Raw genomic sequence first — 26,635 nt, 5'->3', positions numbered from 1 at the left:
AGTCATCCACTTACAATTTCTGCTTGAACATCTAATGTAAAAATCTGATCTATCCCAAAGCAAACTCCTGACACCCCTTCCCCAGTCTTCTCTGCCCCCATCCCTCTACATGACTAGATTCACCCTTGACTGCTCTTTCGCAAACTCATGTCTGATGCATCAGTAAATCCTAGGGGCTCTAACTTCAAAATATCTCCAGAAGATAAGCAGTTCCCTTCCCCTCACTCCTACTATCCTGATGCCAGCCACCCTCGTCTCATTCCTGGATTATTTCCTGTCTCATCTCCCTGCTTTTGCCCTTATTGCCCTAAAGTCCAATTTTCAGTTTCAACTCGGAAGTCAGAGTCATTTCCTTCACAAATAAGCGATATCACATCACTCCTTTATTCCAGACCCTCCCGTGGCTCTTGAGCTCATTCCGACTGAAACCAAAGTCAAGTGGTCACAACGGCCTGCAGGCTCTAAGAGACCCCTCCTTCCTCCCGCAGACCTTTCCCCTTCATCTGGAGGACCGGCCCCACCCCATTTGCGGCTGGAGAAGGTCCTGCAGTTTGGAATTCCCCATCTGTGCTAACTGCCTCTTCTATAAGGTTTAATCTCTGGAGAAAGTCACCCTTCTTCTGGCATCTGTGGACCACTTGGGGACAGGCTGAGAGGGGCGGGGCTGGGGGACGCACTGCATCCCACGGCTGACTCTGGACCGAGCACGCTGGTCCAGCAGACGCAGTGCATGGTCATCTTCCTGGGTCAGTTCTGAAAAGAAAGGGTTAGTCACTCACTCGTCCGACTCTTTAGGACCCCATGGACTGCAGCCCATCAGGCTCCTCTGTCCATAGAATTCTCCAGGCCATCATAATGGAGTAGGCTGCCATTTCCTTCTCCAGGAGATCTTCCCCACCCAGGGACTGAACCCAGGTCTCCCACATTGCAGGCAGATTCGTTACCATCTGAGCCGCCAGGGAAGTCCTCAATTCTGAAGGCCAATATGGAGAATCTTGTCCAGAAACCTGAAACTAGGTCCAGCTCACCTTTCTCTCTTAGCAAATGTGATAACTTTGATAAAATCTTAGGAAATCAGCATTGGAGAGAAACTGGGCCTCACTGGGCACCACTTTCTTATTTTCCAGACAGAAAAGCTGAGACCCAAGAAAGCAAAACAACTTTCAAAAGCAGAGAGCAAAATGGCCCCAGATCCTCCCAACAACCAGCCGGGGCTTTGGGTTCAGGGAAGTACTTTCCTTCATGAAGAGGAATTAATGATGACAGAAAAAAAGACAGAAACAAACACCATAAAAGCCAAAACTTCTACAAGATCATAAAGTAGCCCCATTATGTTTCCCAAAATGGCCTTCTTTTAAAAACTCCAATGTACATAGCATTGCAGAGCCTTTAATAGTTTTCCTACCCTTAAGTACCTAAGAGGATACATAAATACTTCCTCTGCCTCTCTTTTGATAGTGTTGAAACAGTAAAATAGTAATACTTTCAGACACTGTGCTGAGAGAAGTCTTTAACTGATAGAGAAATGAGAAAGCAGTGGAAGGATTTGAAGGCAGCTCTTTAATTCGGGTCGAAGGCATTTTCCTGATGAAAATTAGTGTTTCTCCAGAATGGAATAATTTCCTATTTAAAGCTTCAGTTGACTTGGCCTGGTTATAATGTGAAAAAGATTCAAATTGCTGATTGAGGGGGGTTGCACAAAACCAAATCCAAACAAAGCAGAATTCCCTTCGAATTGTTCCATCCAAGTTTCCTTGGCCAGATGGCCTCTGTCACCAGCCAGAGGCCCCACCCACCGCGCCCCACTCCACCGCTGGCCCTGGACACACACTAATGACCCTCAGCTGCTCTGGCTCCAGGCTCACTTTCTCCTACTGCCTGGCCACCCAACCTCGTATCTCCTGTAGAGGGGAAAAGACAGGGGGTGGGAAGATATGTAAGAGAAAAAGGTATCCCTTTGGGTAAACAGGATTGGCGGTAGTGTATCAGTTCCCATGGCTGCTATAAGAAATCCCCCCAAACAGAGTGCCTTAACACACACACACTCCTGGTTCCGGAGGTCAGAAATCCATAATGGGTCTTAGGGAGCTAAATTCTTGGTGTCGTTGGGGCTGCCTTCCTTCCAGAGGCACCAGGGGAGAATCTGTCCCTTCGCTTGCCCAGCTGCTAGAAGCTGCCTGCATCCCTTGGCTCAGGGCAGCTCCCTCTGATCTCTGCTTCCATCACCCACAGCATCTCCTCCTCTGCCTGACGCTCCTGCCTCCCTCTTATAAGAACCACTGTGATGACACTGAGCCATTCAGATTAGTCAAGAAAATGTCTTCATCTCCAAGTCTCTTTTGCCACGTAAGGTGCCATATTCACAGGGCTTGGAGTTTAGGATGTGGACATTACCCTGTCTATTAAGCTTGTCCTTTCTCTTACAGCAGATATTACCTGATAGTGTCTAACGTTTAATGTCAGACACTGCAGAGCTACAGCTATATACACACACACAAATATCCATGTGCTGAATGAGATGAGACAATAAGCCTAGTATCGTTCAAATGAGAGTCACACAGTATAACATCCAAAGTTATTGTATCAGGCTGTGTGCATGGTAAATCACTTCAGTCGTGTCTGACTCTTTGTGACCTAATGGACTGCAACCCACCAGGCTCCTCTGTCCATGGGATTTCCCAGGCAAGAATACTGGAGTGGGTTGCCATTTCCTCCTCCAAGGGATCTTCCTGACCCAGGGATCGACCTGCCCCTCTTGGGTCTCCTGCATTGGCAGGTGGTTCTTTACCACTAGTGCCAACTAGGAAGTCTAATTATAGTTAATTTCCAGTGGTAAAAAGAGCAAACTAGAACTGATAACCTGTGGAACGCACTCACCTCTCAATACTTCCCAGGACTTCGTAACCACTAAAAAGACAAAAGCCCAAATAATTTGGCAGTCCTGTCCGGGGAGCTGCACGTCACTGGGAAGGGTCAGCAGGTGACATGTCTGCATGTGAAATGTCTCTGCTTTGGAGCCGGGACAGCGCTGTACCTGCCAGCAACAGGAAGAGCGTGTCCCGTGGAAGGGGTCTCCAGGCAGCCGGCTCATCTTCATAAAGCCCACCTCCCCCTGTGTGATCAAGTGGGAACTGCCCCCTGCAAGTGGGGCTGAGGGAGTGAGCTGTGGTCACGTAACTGGTGCAGCTATCCTGAGAAAGGGGAGGGTTATAAGAGAACTGACAGGTACCTCACAGGAGTGGATAAAGGAAAAGGGGGAGATGGTAGGACTGAAATCTACTTATTTCGTTCAACTCAAATAGAAGCACTCTGATGCTAAACATTCCATCCTCATGCCTAGCTGTTGCTACACTGGGCGGCTTGGCTCTCTGCCCCCATGCAAACATTTAACTGCCTAGACTCTTATCCAGGCCATACTCTCCCTCTAGTGAGTGGAACCAGTGCCCTTACCCACCCAAGACTTTTCTTCCCGAGAAGACCCCTTATCTCCCAAAACACCACATTGCCCCCTTCCGCCTCGTTTTCATGACAGAAACATGCTCTAACACCCCCTGCTGTTTCAAACCCCCTTCATCCCATATCCTCCACATGCCGCCGCTCCAGGTCTCTCTTCCCTGCTATGCCCCTCAGAAGCATCTGTACCCTGTTACCATTTGACCTCCTGATTTACCTCTCTCAAATCCAGTTTTCTACCCAGCTTCTCCCTGAAACCTCATTTATCAAGGTCCTCAATGACATTTATGCAGCAAATCCAGGGGACCTCCCCAGAAGTCCAGTGGTTAAGAATCCACCTTTCAAAGCAGGGGATTCAGGCTCAATCCCTGGTCAGGGAACTAAGATCCCACATGCAACGGGGAGTCCGTGTGCCAGGACTCCTGGGCCCTCGTACTACAGCGAGGGAAATTCCTGTCCCCCCAGGGAAGCACGGCCATCACAGCTAAGAGCCCACACGCTGCAGCGAAGACCCAGCGCAGCCAAAATAAAAATTATGAAAAGCAAATTCGACAGTCTAGGCACAGACTGTGAATGTGCCTGGGAAACGCCACCTGCCCTATCAGAAATCAAAGGATGCTGCAGCCACCACTCTCCAGCTGCCTGGACGGTCAGCCCTGAGGGACTCGGGTGGAAACAGCCTGCCCACCATCAGGCCGGCAGCCCCGGCAGCCCCCCGGATGCACCCTGAGGAGCCGCGGGATGAGGAGGCAGGACAACTGGCTCCAGACGGCTGAGGTGCAGGTCAGGGAACGACCTCAAGGAGCCCAGCCTCAGGCCCTTCCCAAACACGGAGACCCACTGAACTCCTGAGCTGAGATGTCGGATAACCTTTGATGTCTGCATGACCTGATCTTTTTTGCCAATAACCCCTCTATATTCTGGCCTCTCCTTTTCCAGAGCAGTCCCTCGCGCTGTCTGAGAGGACGCCTCCCAGGCTTGAAGTCCTCAGAAAGTCCCCTGAATAAAGCTTTAGGTTATGACTTTTTTTCAGTTGACACTCATGTGATCTCTCCACAGAAAGTTCATTTTTATCTTTCTGAATCGTGAGTCAGACCACGTCACTCCCTTTCTGCAGCCCCCACCTATCTCCGTCACACTCACTCCCCAGGGAGTGAGTCTTGGGGGTGCGGGTGGTCAGTTCACAGCACCAGCCCCCGACCAACAGCTCCTGGGCTCAAGCTGACCACCGCCCCGTCACCTCTGCAGATGCCATTCCTTGTCATCTCTCTCACAGGAGCTCCCCTGTATGTTAACCCCCTTCCCACGCAACACAGACGTGGAAGGCACCCTCCATTGCCGCTTCCAAAGCTGGCTGTATCTTTGGTATGAAATTTGCTAGCAAACCTCCATCAGGGACTGAACAAGCTCCTCAGTCCTGATGGTTGGGGTGTTGCTGGTTTAACATGAGGATTATACTTCTTCATGCCTCGAAAATTATTGACTCACAGCATAAACCTTCCCAGGCTTCATGGCAAGAGTTAATATCTCATGATAAAGTCTCCCAGGAGATACTCTTTTGGCAAAATTATTTAACATTCAAGACCTAATATATCGTGTTTGTTTACTGTGATAAACATTCTGACAGATGACTTACCTGTAAGCATTTGCCTCAGTTGCTTAAAAGTGGTTAAGCTTTATGTTTCCTTAATTCATAAATATCCCTAAAATTCTCTATGCACTTTACAAGATATTTTAAAAGTCAGATTATAGGGATATTACAGTGCATACATTCTTAGGAAAATAACATCATCTTTAACTTGAAAACTTTAAGATATGAAGCAAATAAAATAGGATTTCTGAACCCATCTATTCATTGTTATTAAGAACTCCCTGGGCAATTTTTTAAAAGTAGTGAAGATGTATGCTCTTGTGAAGATACCTAGGTGACTAAGACACTAGTTCTGTTGATCAAGCTAGCCCTAATGTTGCACTCAGCTTGAAGAAACTTCAGTTTTTTTCTTCCCAACTCTACACTCCTGATCTCCTTTCTTATAGCATTTACTTTGGAAAACTGATCATCTAAATTCTTTATCTGGTCCTTTGAGATGTAAATCTTTTAGAAAGCTTCTTGCCCATTTGACAGCCCAGGTCTCTCCCCAGGGCCCAGGAGCCGTCCCTTTTTAAACGGAACCATGAAGGAAACAGGTGAGGAGCCTAACTTGGACAGGTGCACATGAGCAAATACATGGGCTAAACCCCCAGAGGACACCCGCCAGACTCAGGAGCAACTGCCTTTGCTCCATCCCTGGATCAGCCTCCCCTCAAAGGCCTCCAGCACTTTCCCCCCAGTTCACCCCGCACTCAGGAGCCCCCCTCCCTCTGGTTCAACTGTGTGAAGCTGACTCTCCTCTATAACAACTGTCTTGAATAAAATCTCCCCTGCCTGTTGAACTTGGCCCCATGCGATGAGGTTACATTGACCCTAAAATCCCAGTACTGGAGATGACCAAGCTTTCTGTACTCACAGGCTTACCATCTTGACCAGGCTGTCCGCGGTAGCCAGGATTCCCAGGCTGTCCGGGGTCACCCTAGAGAGGAAAAAAATGCTCTCAGTCCAAAACAACCAATTCTACTGATTCGGTCAGAGCCCTCCAGGGTTCAAAACCAATTCCATCATTTGCAGCTTTTTGTAAAACAAACAAACAAATGTAAAACTGGAAATCCCAAAATAGGGCTAGGAAAATGATATCATAGTTACTTTTAAAAGTAAAGCCTTTTTACTATGAAACATTTCTGGAATTTAATTCTGTGAATATTACAGGTATAACAAGGGAAGTACTTTTCACTAATGTAAAATGTCAGTATTTATGACAGGAAACATTTTTAGAATTCTGAACAACTGTGCAATGTCACAACAATTATGGCTTCAACAACTAATATTTCACTCAGAAATCTGCAACTTTAATTCTATTCTAGACATTACACTACAGGAATCCACGACTTATGATTTAACAATTCAATTTATAATTATTTTTAATATGATATCACTTGTAGGTTGAATCTAAAATATGACACCGATGAACTTACCTATGAAACAGGAACAGACTCAAAGACAGAAATAGACTTGTGGTTGCCAAGGGGATAGAGAGGTGGGGGACGAATAGGTTGGGAATTTGGGGTTAACAGAGGCAAATGATTATATACAGGATGGATATACAACAAGGTCCTACTGCATAGCACAGGGAACTATTAATATATTCAATATCCTACAATAAACCATAATGGAAAAGACCATGAAAAAAAACATATATGTGTGTGTGTGTGTGTGTGTGTGTGTGTGTGTGTGTGTATGCTTAACTGAATAAGTTTGCTGTATAGTAGTAATTAACACAACATTATAATTCAACTATACTTCAATAAAAATAGGAATAATTTATATCCAAAAAAAGTTAGTTGTTTTTTTTTTTAAAGTCCACAGGCTACACGATCTTCCATGTGGGAGTGAAGTTTAAAGCCATAGAACAATTGTTCCTTTCAATCTAGTCACTGTGTCTCTGCCTATATTTATAATTTCATTTTAATACACTATTAAACTTCTACAATTTGAATATTTCCATCAAAATGAAAAGTGAAAGAAAAAGTGAAATTCACTCAGTCATGCCCAACCCTTTGTGACCCCATGGACCACACAGTCCACGGAATTCTCCAGGCCAGAATACTGGAGCAGGTAGCGATTCCCTTCTCCAGGGGATCTTACCAACCCAGGAATTGAACCAAGGTCTCCCACATTGCAGGCAGATTCTTTACCAGCTGAGCCACTAGGGAAGTCCAACCGTACTAGAGTGGGTAGCCTATCCCTTCTCCAGCAGATCCTCCTAACCCAGGAATCAAACCAGTGTCTCCTGCATTACAGGCAGATTCTTTATCAGCTGAGCTACAAGGGAAGCCCCATGAAAACAAAGCCTCATGAAAACCAGGCCCAAGTCAAACAACCCTGTCCAGCTCCCAGCGTCCTTGAATACATGTCACACCTAAAATACAAATGCTGTCCTCACCAACCAGAGACCTTCAAGGAACATTATTCTGTACAGCTTAGCAACAAGCCCAGACAAATTCTAAAAACTGTAGCATGTTGCACAATGGCCAATACTGACCAATCATATTGGAAAAGACCCTGATGCTGGGAAAGATTGAGGGCAGGAGGAGAAAGAGACGACAGAGTATGAGATGGTTGGATGGCATCACCGACTCAATGGACGTGAGTTTGTGTAAGCTCCTGGAGCTGGTGATGGACAGGGAGGCTTGGCATGCTGCAGTCCATGGGGTTGCAAAGAGTCAGACACAACTGAGCGACTGAGCTGAACTGACCAGTCAGAAGGTGACCATGTGTGAAAAGCAATGAAAGCAACGTTTTTTGGGGGGTGAGTGTGTGTTATAATTTAATTCTAAGAAATACTTCAAAAAATAGTATCAGGGAATTCCCTGTGGTCCAGTGGTTAGGACTCCATCCACTGAGGGCATAGGTTTGATCCCTGGGCGGGGAACTAAGATCCCACAAAACACAGGGTGTATCCAAAAACAACAATAATAATAATATCATATTTGTGTATTATGGAATCCATGAGTGGCATCTTGATGAAAAAAATCATGTCTCAGCCATCATTTATCGGTGAACTACTACAGAGAGATAACTGATTTCAATTCAGCAGGGCTTCACATCTACGGCAAGAAATCATTCACATATACCACAGCGGTTATATGTTAACTAAAGGCCACTGCTAAGGGAACTTGTAGAGAGCCAAGTGCTCTGGTCTGAAATTCGACTTCAGGCTACTGCTGAGGGAGGTTTGTTCCTGAAACATAACAGGAAAAATGGAAAGAACTGTGTGAACTCTATCAAGGAGCCAGTGGAGAAGGGATGGGCTTTTCCTTATGCTTGCCCAAGAGGTCGACCATGTGGAAAGGCTGAGGAGAAGGGACACGCCGTTTTTAAAAGAGATGGAAAAGGAATAGCTGTAAACTTGGGGAGAAAAGTAATGCAGGGACATGTAATTTCATGCTGAAGAGGCACAGTTTGTAATTCTAATCCAAAGATAGCCAGTGTCAGCCGGGGCACTAGAGAGCAGGGTTTCCATTCTCTAGGGTATTAGATGTTTTTTCTTCTTATTTTGAGAAGATCCACACTGATTTCTGGCCTCTCTGCCATCTTTCTTTAACCATGTTCCGACTGGCCTCACTACTTCTCAACAAATTCCATCTTTCTTTTCTTCTTTTTTTCTCCTGGGAAGACTTTCTTCCTTTTGCGTCTGAGTCAGGATAACAAGGTTTCCAGTCAGTGTACCCTCCTTGTTCCTGCATCTCCTCCTGATGCCGTTTCTACTGAATACTGCAGCAGTTCCCGAGTCACTCACTGGTCACTCATTCATAACAGGGGTTCTCTCAAAATCATCCCTTGGTTGCTCTTCATCCATCGTTTGGATCTAGGCCCCTTAAACACATGGTCAATGTCTTCCACTGTTTTAGGACAATGCTGAGTACCAAGGAGAATATCAATAACTATTTGCTGATGGTGATTGCAGCCATGAAATTAAAAGATGCTTGCTCCTTGGAAGAAGAGCTATGACCAACCTAGATAGCATATTAAAAAGCAGAGACATTACTTTACTGACAAAGGTCTGTCTAGTCAAGGCTATGGTTCTTCCAGTAGTGATGTATAGATGTGAGAGTTGGACTATAAAGAAAGCTGAGCGCAGAAGAATTGATGCTTTTGAACTGTGGTGTTAGAGAAGACTCTTGAGAGTCCCTTGGACTGCAAGGAGATCCAACCAGCCCATCCTAAAGGAGATCAGTCCTGGGTGTTCTTTGGAAGGACTGATGCTGAAGCTGAAACTCCAATACTTTGGCCACCTCATGTGAAGAACTGACTCATTGGAAAAGACCCTGATGCTGGGAAAGAATGTAGGCGGGAGGAGAAGGGGACAACAGAGGATGAGATGGTTGGATGGCATCACCGACTCAATGGACATGAGTTTGAGTAAACTCCAGGAGTTGGTGATGGACAGGGAAGCCTGGTGTGCTGCAATCCATGGGGTCACAGAGTCGGACACAACTGAGCGACTGAACTGAACTGAACTGATTATTTCCAATCTGTTAATGACCTCTTTACTCATACAGTATTAATTACCAGCAAAATTCACAACATCAAAAGGATCTGAGAAGGTTTAACTTCTATGATGATGATGAAATAAAACTTTGGCATGAGAAGAAACAGGACTTGTGTTTTTAAGCTGCATAAAAGTACAAAACATACTTAATGATAATATTTTAAATGAATCAAAACTAAGTTTCCAAGGGAAAAAAAAATCACCCACGAGATAAACCCAATGTGACTTCTTAAGGCAACACAGGTCAATGGCCTGCAGAGGGAAAATAATCTCTTCTGCAGGTTGTATTATTTCTGGTAGGTTTTTAGTGGTTATTTGAACTATTGCCCTACTGGTTTATTTGCAAAACCTCAGGTAGGTTTGCTATTGCTTCCAAAAAACTGGAAGAATAAAGTAAACCCTAACTGATTTTTTAAGAGAAGGCTAATTAGAATAAAAATTCGATTTTACTACTGTAGTAAAAGCTGACACCAACCTTTACTGATTGCTTACTACACATTAAGCACTGCTCCACAAGATGTGCTGTTGTTCAGTTGCTAAGTCATGTCTGACTCTTTGAGACCCCATTGACTGTAGCCCACCAGTCTCCTCTGTCCACAGAATTTTCCAGGCAAGAACACTGGAGTGGATTGCCATTTTCTTCTCCAGGGGATCTCTCAGACCCAGGGATTGAACCAGCATCTCGTATGTCCTCTGCATTGGCAAACAGGTTCTTTATCATTGAGCGACTAGGGAAGCCCCCTATGAGATTTACCTGTATTCAATTTCTTAATCCTCATAAGAATCCCATGAAGCAGGTAATTTTACTGTTCCCACTTTATATATAAGAAAACTGAGGCCCAGGAAGGTTAGGTAACTTGTCCAAGGTTACAAAGCAGCAGTGGAGATGGGAACTCAGCTAATTCAACTTTAGATACGATGCTCCTAAATGCCTCTCTCTCTGCCCACATCAAAATGCAAACTGTTATCAAAACCAACCCAGGGAAGGCTAGCAAGCTTAATGTGGAAATGATTTTCCAAATATATTAAATTAGACATATGACATATAATTACACAACTGTGACTAAATTCTTAATCTACTTTCTTCTACTTTAGTTGAAACATGTGCAATTTCAAAAAATAAGTATTCAGCTGAAAAGCAATTCTTACTTATGATGAATTGATTTTGTGCCACAGAATTTCTGAGTTTCTGCCAGGAATGGGAACATCATGGACTAAGTTGAAACATCCCTGCACACGGCCTTGCAAGTGTGCAAATATGAACAAAGTGAGAAACAATTGCGCTTGCAAAAGTAAGCTAATTATTTTAAGTTATTCATCCAAAGCAAAGGTCTCCTAGGACTGAATCCAGTGTTTTAAAACTTTCTTCTCAAAACCCCTGTGCCTTGAGACTACCCATTGGCCTCCACAGAAGTATCTGACCTAAGACCAATTCCTTTGGTTTTCACCAAAACCAACCTCCTCTCTCCCTCAAAACTCAAATGCTAATTCTCTTCAGCTAGAAGGAATCCACTTAATTTGGGGAAATCAGCATAAATATGTGAACGCCCAGTGGTTCCTAAAATTTTCCAAAGGCTTTTGTATTTTAGCCCGAGGTTACTTTGATAACCCAAAGGAATCCCTACTCAGTAGAACCATCAGGGTTGAAACAAAGGGCATCAATAAACTTGTAGAAAGAATGGTATTTCAGAGAAAATAAGTTATTAAGAAATTGCTTCTTCCTTAGGAAAAAGTTGGAAAAAAAATTGCTTTTTTTCCACATTTTCACTCTGTGTGTGTGTGTGCTCAGTCGTGTCTGACTCTTTGAGAACCCACAGACTGGAGCCCACGCTTCCCTGTCCGTGGAATTTTCCAGGCAAGAATCCTGGAGAGGGTTGCCATTTCCTTCTCTAGGATATCTTCCCGACCCAGGGATCGAATCCACTTCTCTTGCATCTCCTGCACTGGCAGGCAGATTATGAAGATTAGATCAAATGTGGGGAGTTTGTCCCCACAAATGTCCCTTTAGCCACGAAGTGGAGGAAGAAGCTGCCATTGCATGGACAGGTCTTTTGGAAGGGATTTATTTTTAAACCAGAGATTGCCTGGATCGTTCATATAGAACAAAGGCATTCCACATGGGTTAATTGGGGGATAGGTGAATCTTACTTTTTCAATCATTTTATAATTCATTAAACAAAAATTATTACTATTAAGCACTACTCTAGACACTGAAATTCCAAAGGAGAACTGAACGTTATAACCTTCACTGTGAAATGCTTCCATACAAAAATCATTCCCAGAGTGTCATTAATTTAGTCACTCCCTTTGACAGTAGGGACACAGAATGAATAAGCCAGCCTCATTCAGGGGCTCACAGCCCCACAACAGATATATTTCTCTATGATTATTGAAGACGCCAAGTATGGAACGTGCTGTGCCTCGTCGCTCAGGTGTGTCCAACTCTTTGTGACCCGATGGACTGTAGCCCACCAGTCTCCTCTGTCCGTGGGGATTCTTCAGGCAAGAATACTGGAGTGGTTTGCCATGCCCTCCTCAAGGGGATACTCCCACCCCAGGGATCGAACCCAGGTCTCCCACATTGCAGGCAGATTCTTTACCATCTGAGTCACCAGGGAAGCCAACGTATGGGCTATCTCAGTTAAGTTAACCTGGTTTTACAAAAGGGTTGTCATATTTGTTGGAAGTTCAGAAACCTTGAAGCAGATGACTGACTGCATCTTAGAATCAGCATGTACTCACCCATCCACACGTGCATTTCTCCTCTTTCAGTTTCATGACTTAATTCTCAGCTCCCAGAACCCAATGTCTCGCTACTGGGAAGACTAGACTCTCCTGCACAGGTAAGTCTGCCCGATGGAAATCTGTAAAACGTTCCAGACAACATCTACCAAAAACGACCAATACATCTCAGCTGGATGTATAGTAAAATCGCTTCATTTGTTTTAGTTCTGATTCTGGTGCACTAATTAAAAACCTATCAATTTTCCAGGCCAGAAGTTCTCCAAAGGAAGAAAACCTCAGGCTGTCGCTATGGACCCTGTTTTTCACATACAGGTCCCTGATGTGAGTGAGGAACAACCTCCAGGGGAAACAGCCCTGAAAGGATGGAAGAGTGTGTGTGTGTGTTCCTGGCCTCCTGCCAGCGTTTCTGAAGAAAATGGAAAGCAGATTGAGAAAGCACGCCAACTTGAAGATCAGTGGAAAACTGCAATTTCACTTAAAGTAGTAGGTGGCAAAGGGGTGAGATGATGACTAAGAAGAGAGAATGAAAATGAGGAACACATGAAACTTGAAAATACTGAAAATCAGAGGCTTTAACAGATAAGACAAAGGGCGTGCTAAAAGTTTGCTGTAGGAACATACATGCATAAAAATTGGTATCACTTCAAGATGCCTAATGGACCACTAATGAAGATCAGGATACATCAGGAGACCCTGGATGCCTGCCCCCAGAATGGACAGCCCCTTAGAGGCCCTGGGGGCAACCTGAGCAGATGGAAGTTCCTCTGGGCTTAGAGAGGTCAATGTCATGGAACTCTGATTTCCACATGGTATCTCTTGCAGATCAAATCACTTCAATGTAAAATATTCCAAGTTAAGTAAAGTTGTATAAACATATATCAAAAGATAGTCTGTGGGTAGGTAGGTCACACCTGCCTTGCAAGGTAAATTGTTTGAGAAGCATATTGCAGGTATTTTTCCTTTGTGTCAAAGCGTCCTAAATAACATGGCTACTTTATCAGAAGAACACTTGAATTAATCTTCCTAAATGCAACCTAAAAATTGTTCACAATAATAGATTATGAAGGACTGAAGTCAAATTTCAAGCCAAACAGGTTTACTTTGAATTTATCCTTTTATTTCTTAAATTATGTTTCTTTCCTAATTTCAAGCTAGGTTTGAAGTGGGTCATAAACTATCACCTGAAAATGGATGGGGAAACACGCACAAAAGACCAGAATTCAATTCTCCCAGATCACCAATCTAAAATCTGAAATTTTTTAGTTGTGATGATTTAAATTTATCAGAAAATTCCATCTAAATGAATATTATAATTCATATTTAGCAAAATTTATTATGGTCACTCCAGGTAATAAATGATCAATACTCAGAACATCCTCTCAAGCTAAGAAGTCATACTTCTTTCAAGTTAGACATTTTTATCTAGATGATATTTTTAAATAATATTAAGTAAACAAGATTTGGTTTTCCTTGGTAGCTCAGTTAGTAAAGAATTTGCCTGCAATGCAGGAGAACCCAGTTCGATTCCTGGGTCGGGAAGATCCCCTGGAGAAGGGATAGGATACCCACTCCAGTATTCTTGCGTGGAGAATCCCATGGACAGAGGAGCCTGGCGGGCTACAGTCCATGCTATCGTAAAGAGAGGGACACGACTGAGCGACTAGGCACAGCACAGCGGCACAAACAAGGTTCATCTACAGAGGACAAGCCACTAACATCTCAGTGTCCTAGGCTATGTCTAAGTGATGCCAAAGTCAGTGTCAACTTACTTAAAAATTCAGTCATTCACATTTAATAGATAGAAACAGATTCAGACTATTATGTAAAAGGTAACTAGTTATAAAATAGCATGCACATCATACTTCCAATCATATACACATGTGTACACAAATGAATATGTGTTTATACAAATATACACAAAAAATACATATGCACACAAATAATATGTATGCAGATACATTTGCAAATAAATATGGAAATGCAACTGGGAGATATGCATGTATGAAAATGACTAAAAGAATATACTTTCTAAAAATAATTATTGCATGATAAGTAAAAATATAAATGAGTACATATACACACCTTTGACTCTCTTTTTAGACCTGGACATCAAACACAACACTCAAACCAATTTTAAAGTTTTTATTTCATTTTTCTATCTGAAAATCATCTTGACAGATTAAGCATTTAGACATTTAAGAATTTTGAACATATCATTCTTCATTTTTCACCTGGTTGTAAGCAAGTATCATTCTTGGGATACAGTAGCGGCATTAAGGGGAAAAAACACAAACGGACAAGCAAGGAAACAAAATATTCTCCCCCACTTTATTGTGGTATCAATTTAAGGTTCAAAGGCAATTACAGATTAGGATACACTTTTTTTAAAAAATCACTAAAACTCACCATTTAAACTCTTCTAAGATATTAGGCAGAATATTCACAACAGGCTCAGTGGTGATTAGGAATTTTGTGCTTGCTCAGCTTTAGTTTGTCTGTTTTAACAAAAAAAGCAAGTTAGGTGTTACTCACTTTGGGCCCTTGTAGTCCTGGCTTTCCTGGAGGACAGATGCAGGGAGCTGCCGTTGAACCTACATCACTGGGACCGTTGAGGCACTAAAAGAGAAGGAGACATACCACACGGCAAGATGCACACACACTTTGTACACACACCACACGACATGCATACACACGTGTACACACACCACACGGCAAGATGCACACACACGTGTACACACACATGTGTCAATGTGTGTGTGAAACGGTGAAGACAACTTACATTTACTTCCCAATCCAATAAGAAATTCAGCATCACACAAACAAGCTATGAATACCAGATACACTCAAACCACATAGAAATGGACTCTATTTCTCTAATATACTTACAATTGATGGAAGAAGCTAAACAGTCCCACCATGCAAACATTACCATAAGAAGAATAATAGTATCCAGGCCTACCTCACCATTCTGAAAGAAAAACAACAACAAACATGTTTTTAAGACATGCTTTGAATTAAATTTCTAAATTATCTTTCTAATTTACAGATATTTCTTTGTCTAGAGCAGAGATAAATGAAGTATCAAAACCAGCAAGAGCTAAAACATTTGATAGCAACTATCCTAAAAAATTACCTATATATGTTATTCTTACATTTATAATAGGATGAAGGAAGGAAATTAGCAATGATGAGAGTGTGCTTGGTAAAACAGCCACGCAGGAATAAAAATACCTCAACGTGGGGTTTTATGCTCTCTTGAACTTTCTGGAAATCACTTAGTGAAATGAAAGTCATTCAGTTGTGTCCTATTCTTTGCAACTACATGAACTGTCATCCACCAGGCTCTTCTGTCCACGGAATTCTCCAGGGAGACATAAAAGACTCGGGTTCAGTCCCTGGGTCAGAGAGATCCCCTGGAGGAGGGCAGGGCAACCCACTCCAGGATTCTTGCTTGGAGAATCCCCTGGTCAGAGGAGCCTGGCAGGCTACAGTCCACAGGAATGCGAAGAGTCAGACACAACTGAAGTGACTTAGCACGCATGCATGCACCCTGGGGAAATCACTTGAGAACCCGAGAAAAAGACAAAACACATCTAAGCAAGTCACAAACTACATACATTCAATTTATGCAATTTACTTTAGGAAAGCTTCTTGCTAAACATTCTATTTCTTACTGAATAATGCACAGTTTTAAATATGTTAGTAGTCTTTCCAAACAATAATAGATTCAATCAAAAACTGAGAAGATGGGAATAAAGGTGAAAAAGGGTATAAAAAAACCTGAAGAAGTCACACATGAGAGGAAGGAGGCATAAAACACAGAAGGTGGATATGAGAACTCAGAATCTACAGTCTCAAGCTATGCTTCTATTATGGGAGGCGGGGGGTGGAGTGGCCATGGTCATGGCAAAAGTCAGTGGAGAAACGCAATAAATCAAGTATGTACAACAGACTCTCAAAATACAATAACTGCTTAATGCTTTTAGGAGAGATTTATATTCCAAGTTATAAGTATCTAAAATAAACATTATAGTGTTTAAACAAAAGAAATTTATATTCCAAGTTATAAGTATGTATAAAAGTTAGTGTTTAAAAAATTAAAGTAGAAAATGCAGAAGGAATCATTTCTAGAAGTTTCCATTGTTGATTTTCATTATAGATCTCTTAAATTCACTGCTCTGTGCTTTCAAATTTTCAGAAGATGTGGATCCATAAGTTACTCAGTTTAATAGGGAAAAGGAAGATGATGACAAGACTATAACAAGGAGAAGAACCATGTAGGCCTCAAATGTCACTGAGAATTCACATCGTCAAAGAGTTTTATATTCTACCATTTCTGCATTACCAACAATATACCATTTTTTTCCCCAGAGAAAAATCAGTTTCACACATGCGTATGATCAGACTCTAACATTTTAGTTTATAATCTTTTTCTTCCTAATGCATTAAAATCTCTAAATAGATAGAAAGTTGCTTATATCCTAGAAATATAAGAAAATCTTACCTAACTAACAACAATAAGAAGAAAACTTTATATTCATTATGGTTTGAAAAAACATGCTAATGAACAGGAAAATGAATAATTTTCTACTCTTCAGAACTGTGCCACATCAGAATCAATGAGGTTTACAAACGTGTTTTACTCACTGGACATTCAGACAATGAATTCTATGTTTTTCTAGAGCAGGTCCAACCCTGCTTCATTCAAGAAGTGGAACAACAACGACCCCCAAGATGATGAAAAAATGTTCCCTGTGCTCTTCCATTTACACTTCTACATTAATACATAGTAACAGTATTTCAATTATGAACCTCAAAATATGTTTTAATCAATATCATTTTATTTGCACTGAAAATGAAGAAACAGATTAACTCTGTAAGTTAAATTCAAGCTCACATGCTATCTGCATTCTATTTATTGCATTGAAAGTTCTAAAGCAACACCTGGTGGAAAAAATAATCCATCCTACTCACAAATCCAGGAATTTCACACGCTGTCTCCCGGTTGTTCTGCTCTGGGTCACAGTAGATTCGTAGCTTTTGGACATCAAACTGGAAACACAAAACCAGTGAAGTTAAAGTTGAGGGCCAAACAAACTGCCTTATAAAAAGCAGCTCAGATACACAGAAGCAGTCACTGTAGTAATAATGTGTCACAGATCAAAGCACTTATCTTTGATAACAGTAAAATACAATAAATAATAAGAACACAAAATTTGAATTCTTGACGTACAGTATAAAGATTGATGCAATGTAACTTCCAAGGAAAACTTTCCTAGCAGCAAACACAAATCTCTGGTTTCCTTGGGAAACCCAGTGGTACTTATGTAGTACCCTTGTATTAAGAGCTCCTCTAGAAAGCATTTCCTGGACCACCAGAAAGCTTTCCCAGGCTTTCCATGTTCACCCTGCATCTCTCCACATCCCTGACTGCACAGAGTAGGCTCAAGAAACCATCTATGGTTTCCAATATTTAGTTTTTGGCACAGAGAGCTGTGTGATGAGTAAACCCAGCACCTCTTACTATTTAAATATTTACTACAATTTGACATTAGTACATAGAGACCATAAGCATACATTTGAATATGACACCATCTTCTCTTGATAGAAACAGAGTGAGAAAGACATACCTTTTCAAATAAAGGATTTTTCAAGACATGGCTTGAAATATACACCTCTCAACCCATAATAGATATGCTAGCTTAAAAGAATACCAGAACAGTCACAGTTTTGCTTATGAAAATCCTGACACACATTAATCTAATTTTATCCTCACAGCTGCAAAGAAATTTTTATAACTGCCACTCACAACTTTAATCACATTCTCTTTTCCAAATTCATGATATAATCTATGCTTCTCCTGGGAAATATGAAATTAATGTTTCATAATAGCATAGAATTCTACCATGCACTCGGGAGAACATATTTCTAAGAATTATTATATTAAGTCTGATTTTTCATTTTCATACATACACAAACATACAATTTCACTAAAGAACTGACCACTTTTTGACTAAGTCCCTTAAAGGAATTAAATTAAATACAATAAATGTGATAAATACTATCACCAAAGCTCCATTTTATAGGATGAAAAAAGCAAATCATTTTACTCACCTGAACAGTTTCTTCCTTCCCAGAATATTTTCCAATTTGGGTTTGCCCACTGATGAAGATCCCTAACACTGGATGTAGCGGCTTGTTTTCAATTTGTTGATCATCAATAAACAGAGTTACATCTTGTTCTGTTACTAAGAGGCGAATTTGATGCCAGCCTTCATCAAATAATGTCTATAGGAAGGGAATACAGGAGATTCATAAAGAGAATTCCTAGCAATCTTGTATCTTCTTTGTCTCTATTCTTTAGTCATCAACCATAAATCCATACCACGCAGATTGGTTGTATCATATTCTAACTCACCCTGACCCAAGCTGGGTCCCAAAGGCCAATACCCACCAGTCACTTTATTAATCCCTACATGAGTTTCCGTCGCACATTCCCAAGAAGCTGGACCAAAGTGTTTGTGGAAACAACTCCCTCAAGGTCACAGAAAAGTTCCTCATGTCCCAGTTCAAGTGGCTTCTTTCATCCCCTCATCCTACGTACTTCATAGCAACCGTGGATCATGTAACTAGTCCGTCCACTGTGACAGTCTCCGCCAAACCTTCTTCCTCTCCTGATTTCCATGAAATGATATTAATAATATCCCCCGTTTTTAAATCACAGCAAGCACCCTTACCTCCTCCTCCTTACCTCAGTTGCCATAACAAGTAGACGCAAAATTCCAGCAAGGCTGTGTTTAAGCAAAACTCAGATTCACTTCTGCACTGCCCTTCTCTGTCATAATTTAGGCTCACAGGTATCTCGCTTTGTTTGAATAATTTTTAAACACATCTCAATCCCTGTCCCTTCCCTCCAAGCCAACCTAGAATTCTCTACTAGAATTAATCTCATGCCCCCATCTTCATAGTTTCTGTATTCCTCGGACCGAGCCCAGGTCCAGGAAAGAGTCAAAGGTATTCTTTATGAAGGGGAAGGAGCAGAGGAGAGAGCTGCTTAGATCCTGACAGGACAGTGACCGAGACTTTCTGATGGAATTCCATCATCGACTGAACGAAATGCAAAACTGTGTGTAGAGTTCCCAGGCCCACGTTCACATACAAGATACAAGTTTGAACTTATACCTGGCTAACTTTGTGTGTGTGTGAGTATCTTATACTCGAAACACAGGGGGCACCACATTCTATTCTCTACATAAAAACCCTGCACTTTACTACACGTGACTCCTTAGTAATGAACCACCAATTCCCGTGTCCTCTCTTTTCATCAAAATCCTTTACATCCTGTCTAATGGGCTCCAGTTTCATCCATCTCATTAGACCAATACAGTATACTAACGCATATATATGGAATTTAGAAAGATGGTAATGATAACCTTATATGCAAAACAGAAAAAGAGACACAGATGTACAGAACAGAATTTTGGACTCTGTGGGAGAAGGCAAGGGTGGGATGTTTCGAGAGAACAGCATCGAAACATGTATATTATCTAGGGTGAAACAGATCACCAGCCCAGGCTGGATGCATGAGACAAGTGCTCGGGCCTGGTGCACTGGGAAGACCCAGAGGAATCGGGTGGAGAGGGAGGTGGGAAGGGGGATCGGGATGGGGAACACATGTAAATCCATGGCTGATTCATGTCAATGTATGGCAAAAACCACTACAATATTGTAAAGTAATTAGCCTCCAACTAATAAAAATAAATGGAAAAAAAATAAAAATAAACAGGGTTAAATCTCAGAAAATCCTATACATCCTTCAAAGCCCATTCCAGAAACCAACTCATTTATGAAGACTTGCCCACATTTTGTATTGGAATCCACTTTTTCTTCCACACTGCAGTAACATTTTGCACTTCTATGAGATACCAGAAGCACTGGATATCACATCATAAATAAGTTCATTTAGGTGAGAAACATGCCATATTCATTTGCCACTTCTTACAGAAACCAGCACGTTGACTTTAATGAAAACAGCAGACAACAATGTTTTAAATTTATTCTTCTCACCAAATGAAGAAATTGCAAAAATGCATAGTTCCATGTACAGCCTTGTATATTTCCTAAATTATATAACATACTATTAGACTGTTATAATTATAATAATAATCAAAATGTAATTGTTTTTATCATGATATCTATATTCTGAACACATGTGCCTTGGAAAATACACTTTTAGTTTATGTATTTTATTAAATGTATGTTCCTTCAGGGGATATAAACTGTCCCCCTAATAAATGCAAATTCTATATCATTATCTACCTGTATTTAATGTTCTGACAAATGTGACTTTACCTCAATATCCTGTAGGACATGGCAGTATAAAGCAGACCAACATGGACTTTGAAACTGACTAGACTGAAATTAAATTCCTGATGTCACAATTTACTAGCCATGCTAGTTAGAGGGAGAACTTAATATCCCTGAACATTTTTTTTTCCTGTAAAATGAGAGCAATAGCTTCTTCCCTGGGTCGTTATTATAAGTAAATATTCCTGGCACTTAGAAGCAAGAACTGAAAAATATGATTTTCCCCACCCCACAATCTCACATGAATTAAGACAGATTTTCACCAAAATGGAGTTGCCATATGGTCCACTCCTGGTTATATATCCAGACAATATACTATACTTCAGACAAAACTATACTTCGAAAAGATGCATGCATCCCTATGTTCATAGAGACATGGAAACAACTTAAAATGCCCATCAACAGATGAATGCACAAAGAAGATGTTATATATGTGTATATATGTTTTATATATATGTATATATAATGGAATGCTACTCAGCCATAAAAAGAATGAAGTGATGCCATTTGCAGCAACATGGGTTAGATTATCACACTAACTGAAGCAAGCCAGAAAGAGAAAGACAGACACAGTGTGATATCCCTGATATCTGGAATCTAAAATAGGACACAAAAACTGATTTAAGAAAGAGAAACAGACTTGCAGACACGGAGGACAGAACTGTGGCTGGCAGGAAGGACGGGTGGGATGGAGTGTGAGGCTGGGGTTAGCAGATGCAGACTGCTACTTATGCAATGGATAAGCGACAAGGTCCTTCCCAGTGTAGAGCAGAGAGTATTATATTCAACATCCTGTGAGAAACCATATGGACAAGAATATGAAAAAGGATAACACATACATATAAATAAGTCATTCTGTTGTACACCAGAAGTTAACACCACACTGTAAATCAACTATACTCCAATAATTAAAAAATGCTAATTTTCCTCCTTTGCTGCTTCTATTCAGTAAGCAAAATTACATTATGAAATCAGTATCTTTTCAGTCATCTTAAATTATGGCTCTCCTCTCCCAAAACACACCAACTTGACGGTAATTCCCCATGAATACCACAATCATACCCAGGCATCTTTACCTTAACTCGAGGGTCAGCAAAGGTGACCACTTGTGAGCCATTAATGTTGCTGGTTGTTGTAAATAATAATGTTTTATCCACTCCATTTAAGGTAACTGCTATTTGTGGCCTTCCATCAATGGTTAAAATTCTCCACAAATCCCACATTTTCTTGACCTTAAATCTCTGAGTGGAGACAAATACGTATGATGGAGGAAGACCTTCTGGGAAAACATTGCTGGAAAAAGAAGAATGTGTATGAGCTTAAAGAATTCTCAACATGTCTACAGATTTATCAAGAAAAAACTGTATCAACATATGACATTGTGGGGGCTTGGGAGAGAGGTTCAAAAGGGAGGGGATGTCTGTATACATATGGCTGATTCAGTTTATTATACAGCAGAAACTAGCCCGTTGTAAAGCAATTATGCTTCCCCGGTGATTCAGATAGTAAAGAATCTGCCTGAAGTAAGGTAGACCCGGGTTCGATCCCTGGGTGGGGAAGATCCTCTGGAGGAGGAAATGGCAACCCACTCCAGTACTCTTGCCTGAAGAATACCATGGACAGAGGAGCCTGGTGGGCTACAGTTCACAGGGTCACAAAGAATTGGACACAACTGAGAGACAAACACACACGAAAATAATAAAATAGAAAAACACATATAACATTTACCTTGTGAATTCTGATAAATCAACTTTGGATGTTATTTCATATCCTTTAATCTTTGTTGGTGAAAGCTGAATTCTCTTCTTAGCCTTTTTCTTTATACCCAAGCCTAAAAGAATATCAAACCCCTTCTCATCACGTGCTGCCACTGGAATTCGTGTTGGACAGACAGATTCTATGAAGGAAAAGGCGTGAAAGTTGATTAATCCTGGGTTACTTCAACAACAAAGAAAATTAAGGGAGGAATAAAGAACATAGAATTATAAAATCTCTATATGCACACAAATGTACACAAATGTATTTCTGAGAAAACGTTGTTCTTTTGTTTTCAGAGTGCTTTTGTTACTTGACGATGGAGTCTTGTCTTCCTTCTCCCTAAAAGAGAATGAAATGTAAGACGAATATGTGTTCATGAACTGTTTTAAGGGCAACACTGTGCTGAAGTCTACACGTCACTCTTTGACTGTGAGGCCACGAAACACCTGGGCTGCGGTGGAGGGCTGGAGCAGGACTTCTGCTTCTCATCCAGGACCGTCCGGTAGTCACACACCCTTGGATAACGCTCTTGAACTTCTTGGATCCGGGAGATGAACTCTGACTGCCTTCTTGCTTTCCCAGCATGTGAGAGGTAAGAAAAAACATGTGTGTTGTTCCTTATATTCTTTCCAGTTCTAGCAGTTTATAATCTTACAGTTTAAATGCCATTGGTTGTCTCACTCTGGAAAAAACTTAACTGCGGGTCTTTTCTGTTCATGGAAATTCTTCAAATGGGCCTATTATCTCATCTATGATTAATCGGATTATGTATTCTATTAATCACATTCACAAAAGAACAAAGACTTTTTCCTTAAGAAGAGTCATTAAGGTTTGTATTATACAGTCATCTATATAAATTATAAAAATGTGATGTGCTTTTCAATTATCTGGGAAACTAGTGTCTCAAATTATGTGGAAAATTCTGTACAGTTGAAATGCTATTAAGCTGTTATACTGTAGGAATGTTGCAACATTTTCAGATTCTTCCAAGGCCATCCTATAATATACACACTGAGCCTGACTGCCTATATTTTATAGAGCAGCTAACAGAATATAAAAAGAAGAAACTCCACAAAATGTGCTTTAAGATAATCATTCTCCTGAAAAACATTAAAGAGCGGGAACAGTATCATACTTATCCTATAATAAAAAGTAATCGGATGGATTTTATTAGGTCAATAATACTCTCATAACTTGAACCATAGAATGCTGAAACTAATTAAAGTTTTGTTATAAATAAAACTAGATGTATTCCTGAGAAGATATGGATATTTGCATCTTCAGGTCTGAGGATGCTGAGTTGTTTTTTAGCTTGCTTGTTTGTTTCTTATTTTGTTTTTGCTTTCTTTGGCTGCAGTTGTCTGTTTATTCGTTTTGGCCACAGAGCGCAGCATGGGGGGGGGGTCTCAGTTCCTGACCAGGGATCAAACTTACGCTCTGTGTAGTGGAAGCTTGGTGTCTTAACTACTAGACACCCAGGGAAGTTCTGGGTTTTTGCTATTTAAATAGCTTTACTGAGGTAAATTGAGATACAATAAACCAAACATAAAGTATGCAATAAACCAAACATAAAGTTTACAATCTGATTAGTTTTGACACATGTATATACCTGTGAACCTGTCTCCACTGACAAAGCAATGAACATGTGCATCTGGCCCAAAAGCATCCTTCTGTTCCTTGCAGTCTGCTCTGATCACCACTCCTATCCCAATCCCATCCGCATTCCCAGGCACCACTATCTCCTGTCACTACAGGTAAGTTTGAATTTTATACAGTTCTATAGAAATGGAAGCATGTTGTTTGTCCTCTTTCTTGTCTGGCTTCTTTCATGCAGCATGATTATTTTAGATCCACTCTGGCTATTGTTTCAGTAGTTCATTCTTTTTGGTCGCTGATTAGTGTCCGTTGTACGGATATATCACAATTATCTATACGCTTGCTGATGGACATTTGGATCACTAATACTGCAAATAAAATTAAGTTTTGATATAAATAGAATCAGATGTATCCCTGGGAAGGGAGGGGTATTTTCCTCTCAGATCAGAGGTTGCTGAGTTTTGAAGGACCTAATCAATCACATTCTTCTTCCTCTAGGAAGCTTAGCTAATGAGAAGATATAGAAACTTTGCAAGCAGAAGATGCTGGTTAGGGGTGTGATCCAGTGAGTCTGATGAGACAGTGAACTGTAATTTACCACCCGGCCTGGCAGCCCAGCAGGTCTGATTCATTCCCCAACCACCCGAGGAACAGGACTTGCCCATAAGCTCACACAGGACCAAAGAGAAAAGGGAGCTCCGGCTTCACACGCCTATCCATCCAGAAAGAAAAAGCTAAAGGCACTTTGCCAACATGACCATCTGCTTTTCTCAGATGCCCTTATCCGGAGACGCACTTTCTCATTAGTGGTAAGGAGTGAAAGAAGGTGGAGAAAGGTCAATCTATACACTCATTGCAGCATTGCTTTTGATTTGAATGAGAACTCCCAAAAAAACTTTGCCTATACCTAGAAAAGAGCCAACTCAAGTGAACTTTGAACAGAGAAGTGACAAATTGGACTTCACTATTAAACCATCTTTACATTTTGAAATAATCCATGTTCTGACAAATATTATTCTTTTACTACATTACTGAATTAATTTGTCTTTTCACCTCTACTTAAAACTTAGATTTCTTATCATTTAAAAACTCATTTTAATGTAAAATCAAGACAACTTATTAAAAGAAGAGCTAATCTGGCTGAAGCTCCTTCACATGAAAACACAAGAAGCAGGGAATAAATGTGGTACTAATGCTGTATTACATAACTGAAATCATAAATCAATAAATTAAATTCTTCCTGTCATTATGATGCAAGATTTGTTCCTGGCAGGGGGCAGGCTAATACAGAACAACATGAAGCCTCATTTCAAATGCATTTGATTTAAAATTGCAAAAGAAAGAAGCTTATTTGAAAAGAAAATGTGTTAAACATTATATCATAAGAATATTCAGATTTGAATTGCTCTTTTGATTTGTTTTACCAAAGAGAAGTTATAAGATATTAGACAAAGAGCTCCAACTGAAGATCAGGATCTGAGGTTTAGACCAAAGCCTTGCTCTTAACCTCTCACGAGCCTCTGGCCCCTCATCTGTGAAGTGAGAATAATGCTCTCCTTCACAGGGCTCGTCTGATGATGTATGTGGAAATGCTTCATAACTTCAAAATAGCATGCAAGTGTGGGGAATAAAGCAAGTACTGTGTTCATCCTTTTTCTATAATCAAATCTTTTGCACTGTATTCTATTAATAATCCCCAGGATTGTATAGGAAACAGTGTGGTACAATGCATGAAATCAAAAATGTATATTAATAATCACACTGTAGCCATGGTTTCATTAACATCCAGCACATCTCATTAGTGACCATGCATGCTCAGTCGTGTCCAGCTCCTTGCAACCACACAGGCTGAAGCCCGTCAGGCTCCTCTGTCTGTGGGATTTTCCAGCAAGAACACTGGAGTGGGCTGGCCATGCCCTCCTCCAGGGGATCTTCCCAACCCAGGGCTCTAACCCGTGTCTACACTTGAGCCATCAGAGAAGCCCCCTCATTAGGGAAAATGTATTTAAATATTTACATTTTATTTTTCTATCGGCTTTCAATTTTTTAATTGTAAAGTAAACATAAAATTTATCCTTTCGACTATTTTTAAGTGTAAATTCACTACCATCAAGTATATTCAAATGTTGTATATCTACTGCCACTATTCCAGGGAACCAGAAAAGAAAACAAGGAAAACTCCACAAAAGCAGAAAAGCTTCAATTTTCAGAAATAGAAGCTTTGTACCCATTGGACAATAACTCATCATGTTTCTCTCTTCTCAGCCCCTGGTACCCTCATATTTTCTTGAAGGAATAATCTTTCTTCCCTATTTGCTCGCCTACAAGAACAATAAAATATCCTTACACACAGGAACTAAAAAGTAAAATGTAGCTAAAATGCTCAAATGCAGTTTGCGTATTTGCATACACCTAGCTATGGGAATGGAGAAGGAACTGGCAACCCACTCCAGTGTTCTTGCCTGGAGAATCCCAGGGACGGGGGAGCCTGGTGGGCTGCCGTCTATGGGGTCGCACAGAGTCGGACACGACTGAAGTGACTTAGCAGCAGCAGCTTTAATGAGGAGAAG

General features: G+C 41.0%; 1 protein-coding gene across 3 annotated transcripts in view; it reads right to left on the bottom strand.

Annotated features, from left to right (window-relative positions):
• COL21A1 (collagen type XXI alpha 1 chain) overlaps positions 1-26,635 on the bottom strand; it is a 214,792-nt gene that overhangs the window by 104,583 nt on the left and 83,574 nt on the right. For 2 of the 3 annotated variants that reach the window (XM_043907044.1, XM_043907043.1), the window contains exons 4-10: positions 22,440-22,608; positions 21,788-22,004; positions 18,459-18,632; positions 17,319-17,396; positions 15,304-15,312; positions 14,877-14,960; positions 5,961-6,023 (exon numbers count right to left, since the gene is read on the bottom strand). In XM_043907044.1, coding sequence (XP_043762979.1) covers positions 5,961-6,023; positions 14,877-14,960; positions 15,304-15,312; positions 17,319-17,396; positions 18,459-18,632; positions 21,788-22,004; positions 22,440-22,608 — 794 coding nt within the window. Of the gene's footprint in view, positions 1-5,960; positions 6,024-14,876; positions 14,963-15,303; positions 15,313-17,318; positions 17,397-18,458; positions 18,633-21,787; positions 22,005-22,439; positions 22,609-26,635 lie in introns of those variants that run through there. The other variant, XM_043907045.1, reaches the window with a different exon arrangement.

Source organism: Cervus elaphus, chromosome 7, assembly GCF_910594005.1.
Source record: "Cervus elaphus chromosome 7, mCerEla1.1, whole genome shotgun sequence".
Lineage (NCBI taxonomy): Eukaryota > Metazoa > Chordata > Mammalia > Artiodactyla > Cervidae > Cervus > Cervus elaphus.
Note: the sequence above shows the minus strand (reverse complement) of the source record. Positions and strands in the feature narration are given on the sequence as shown.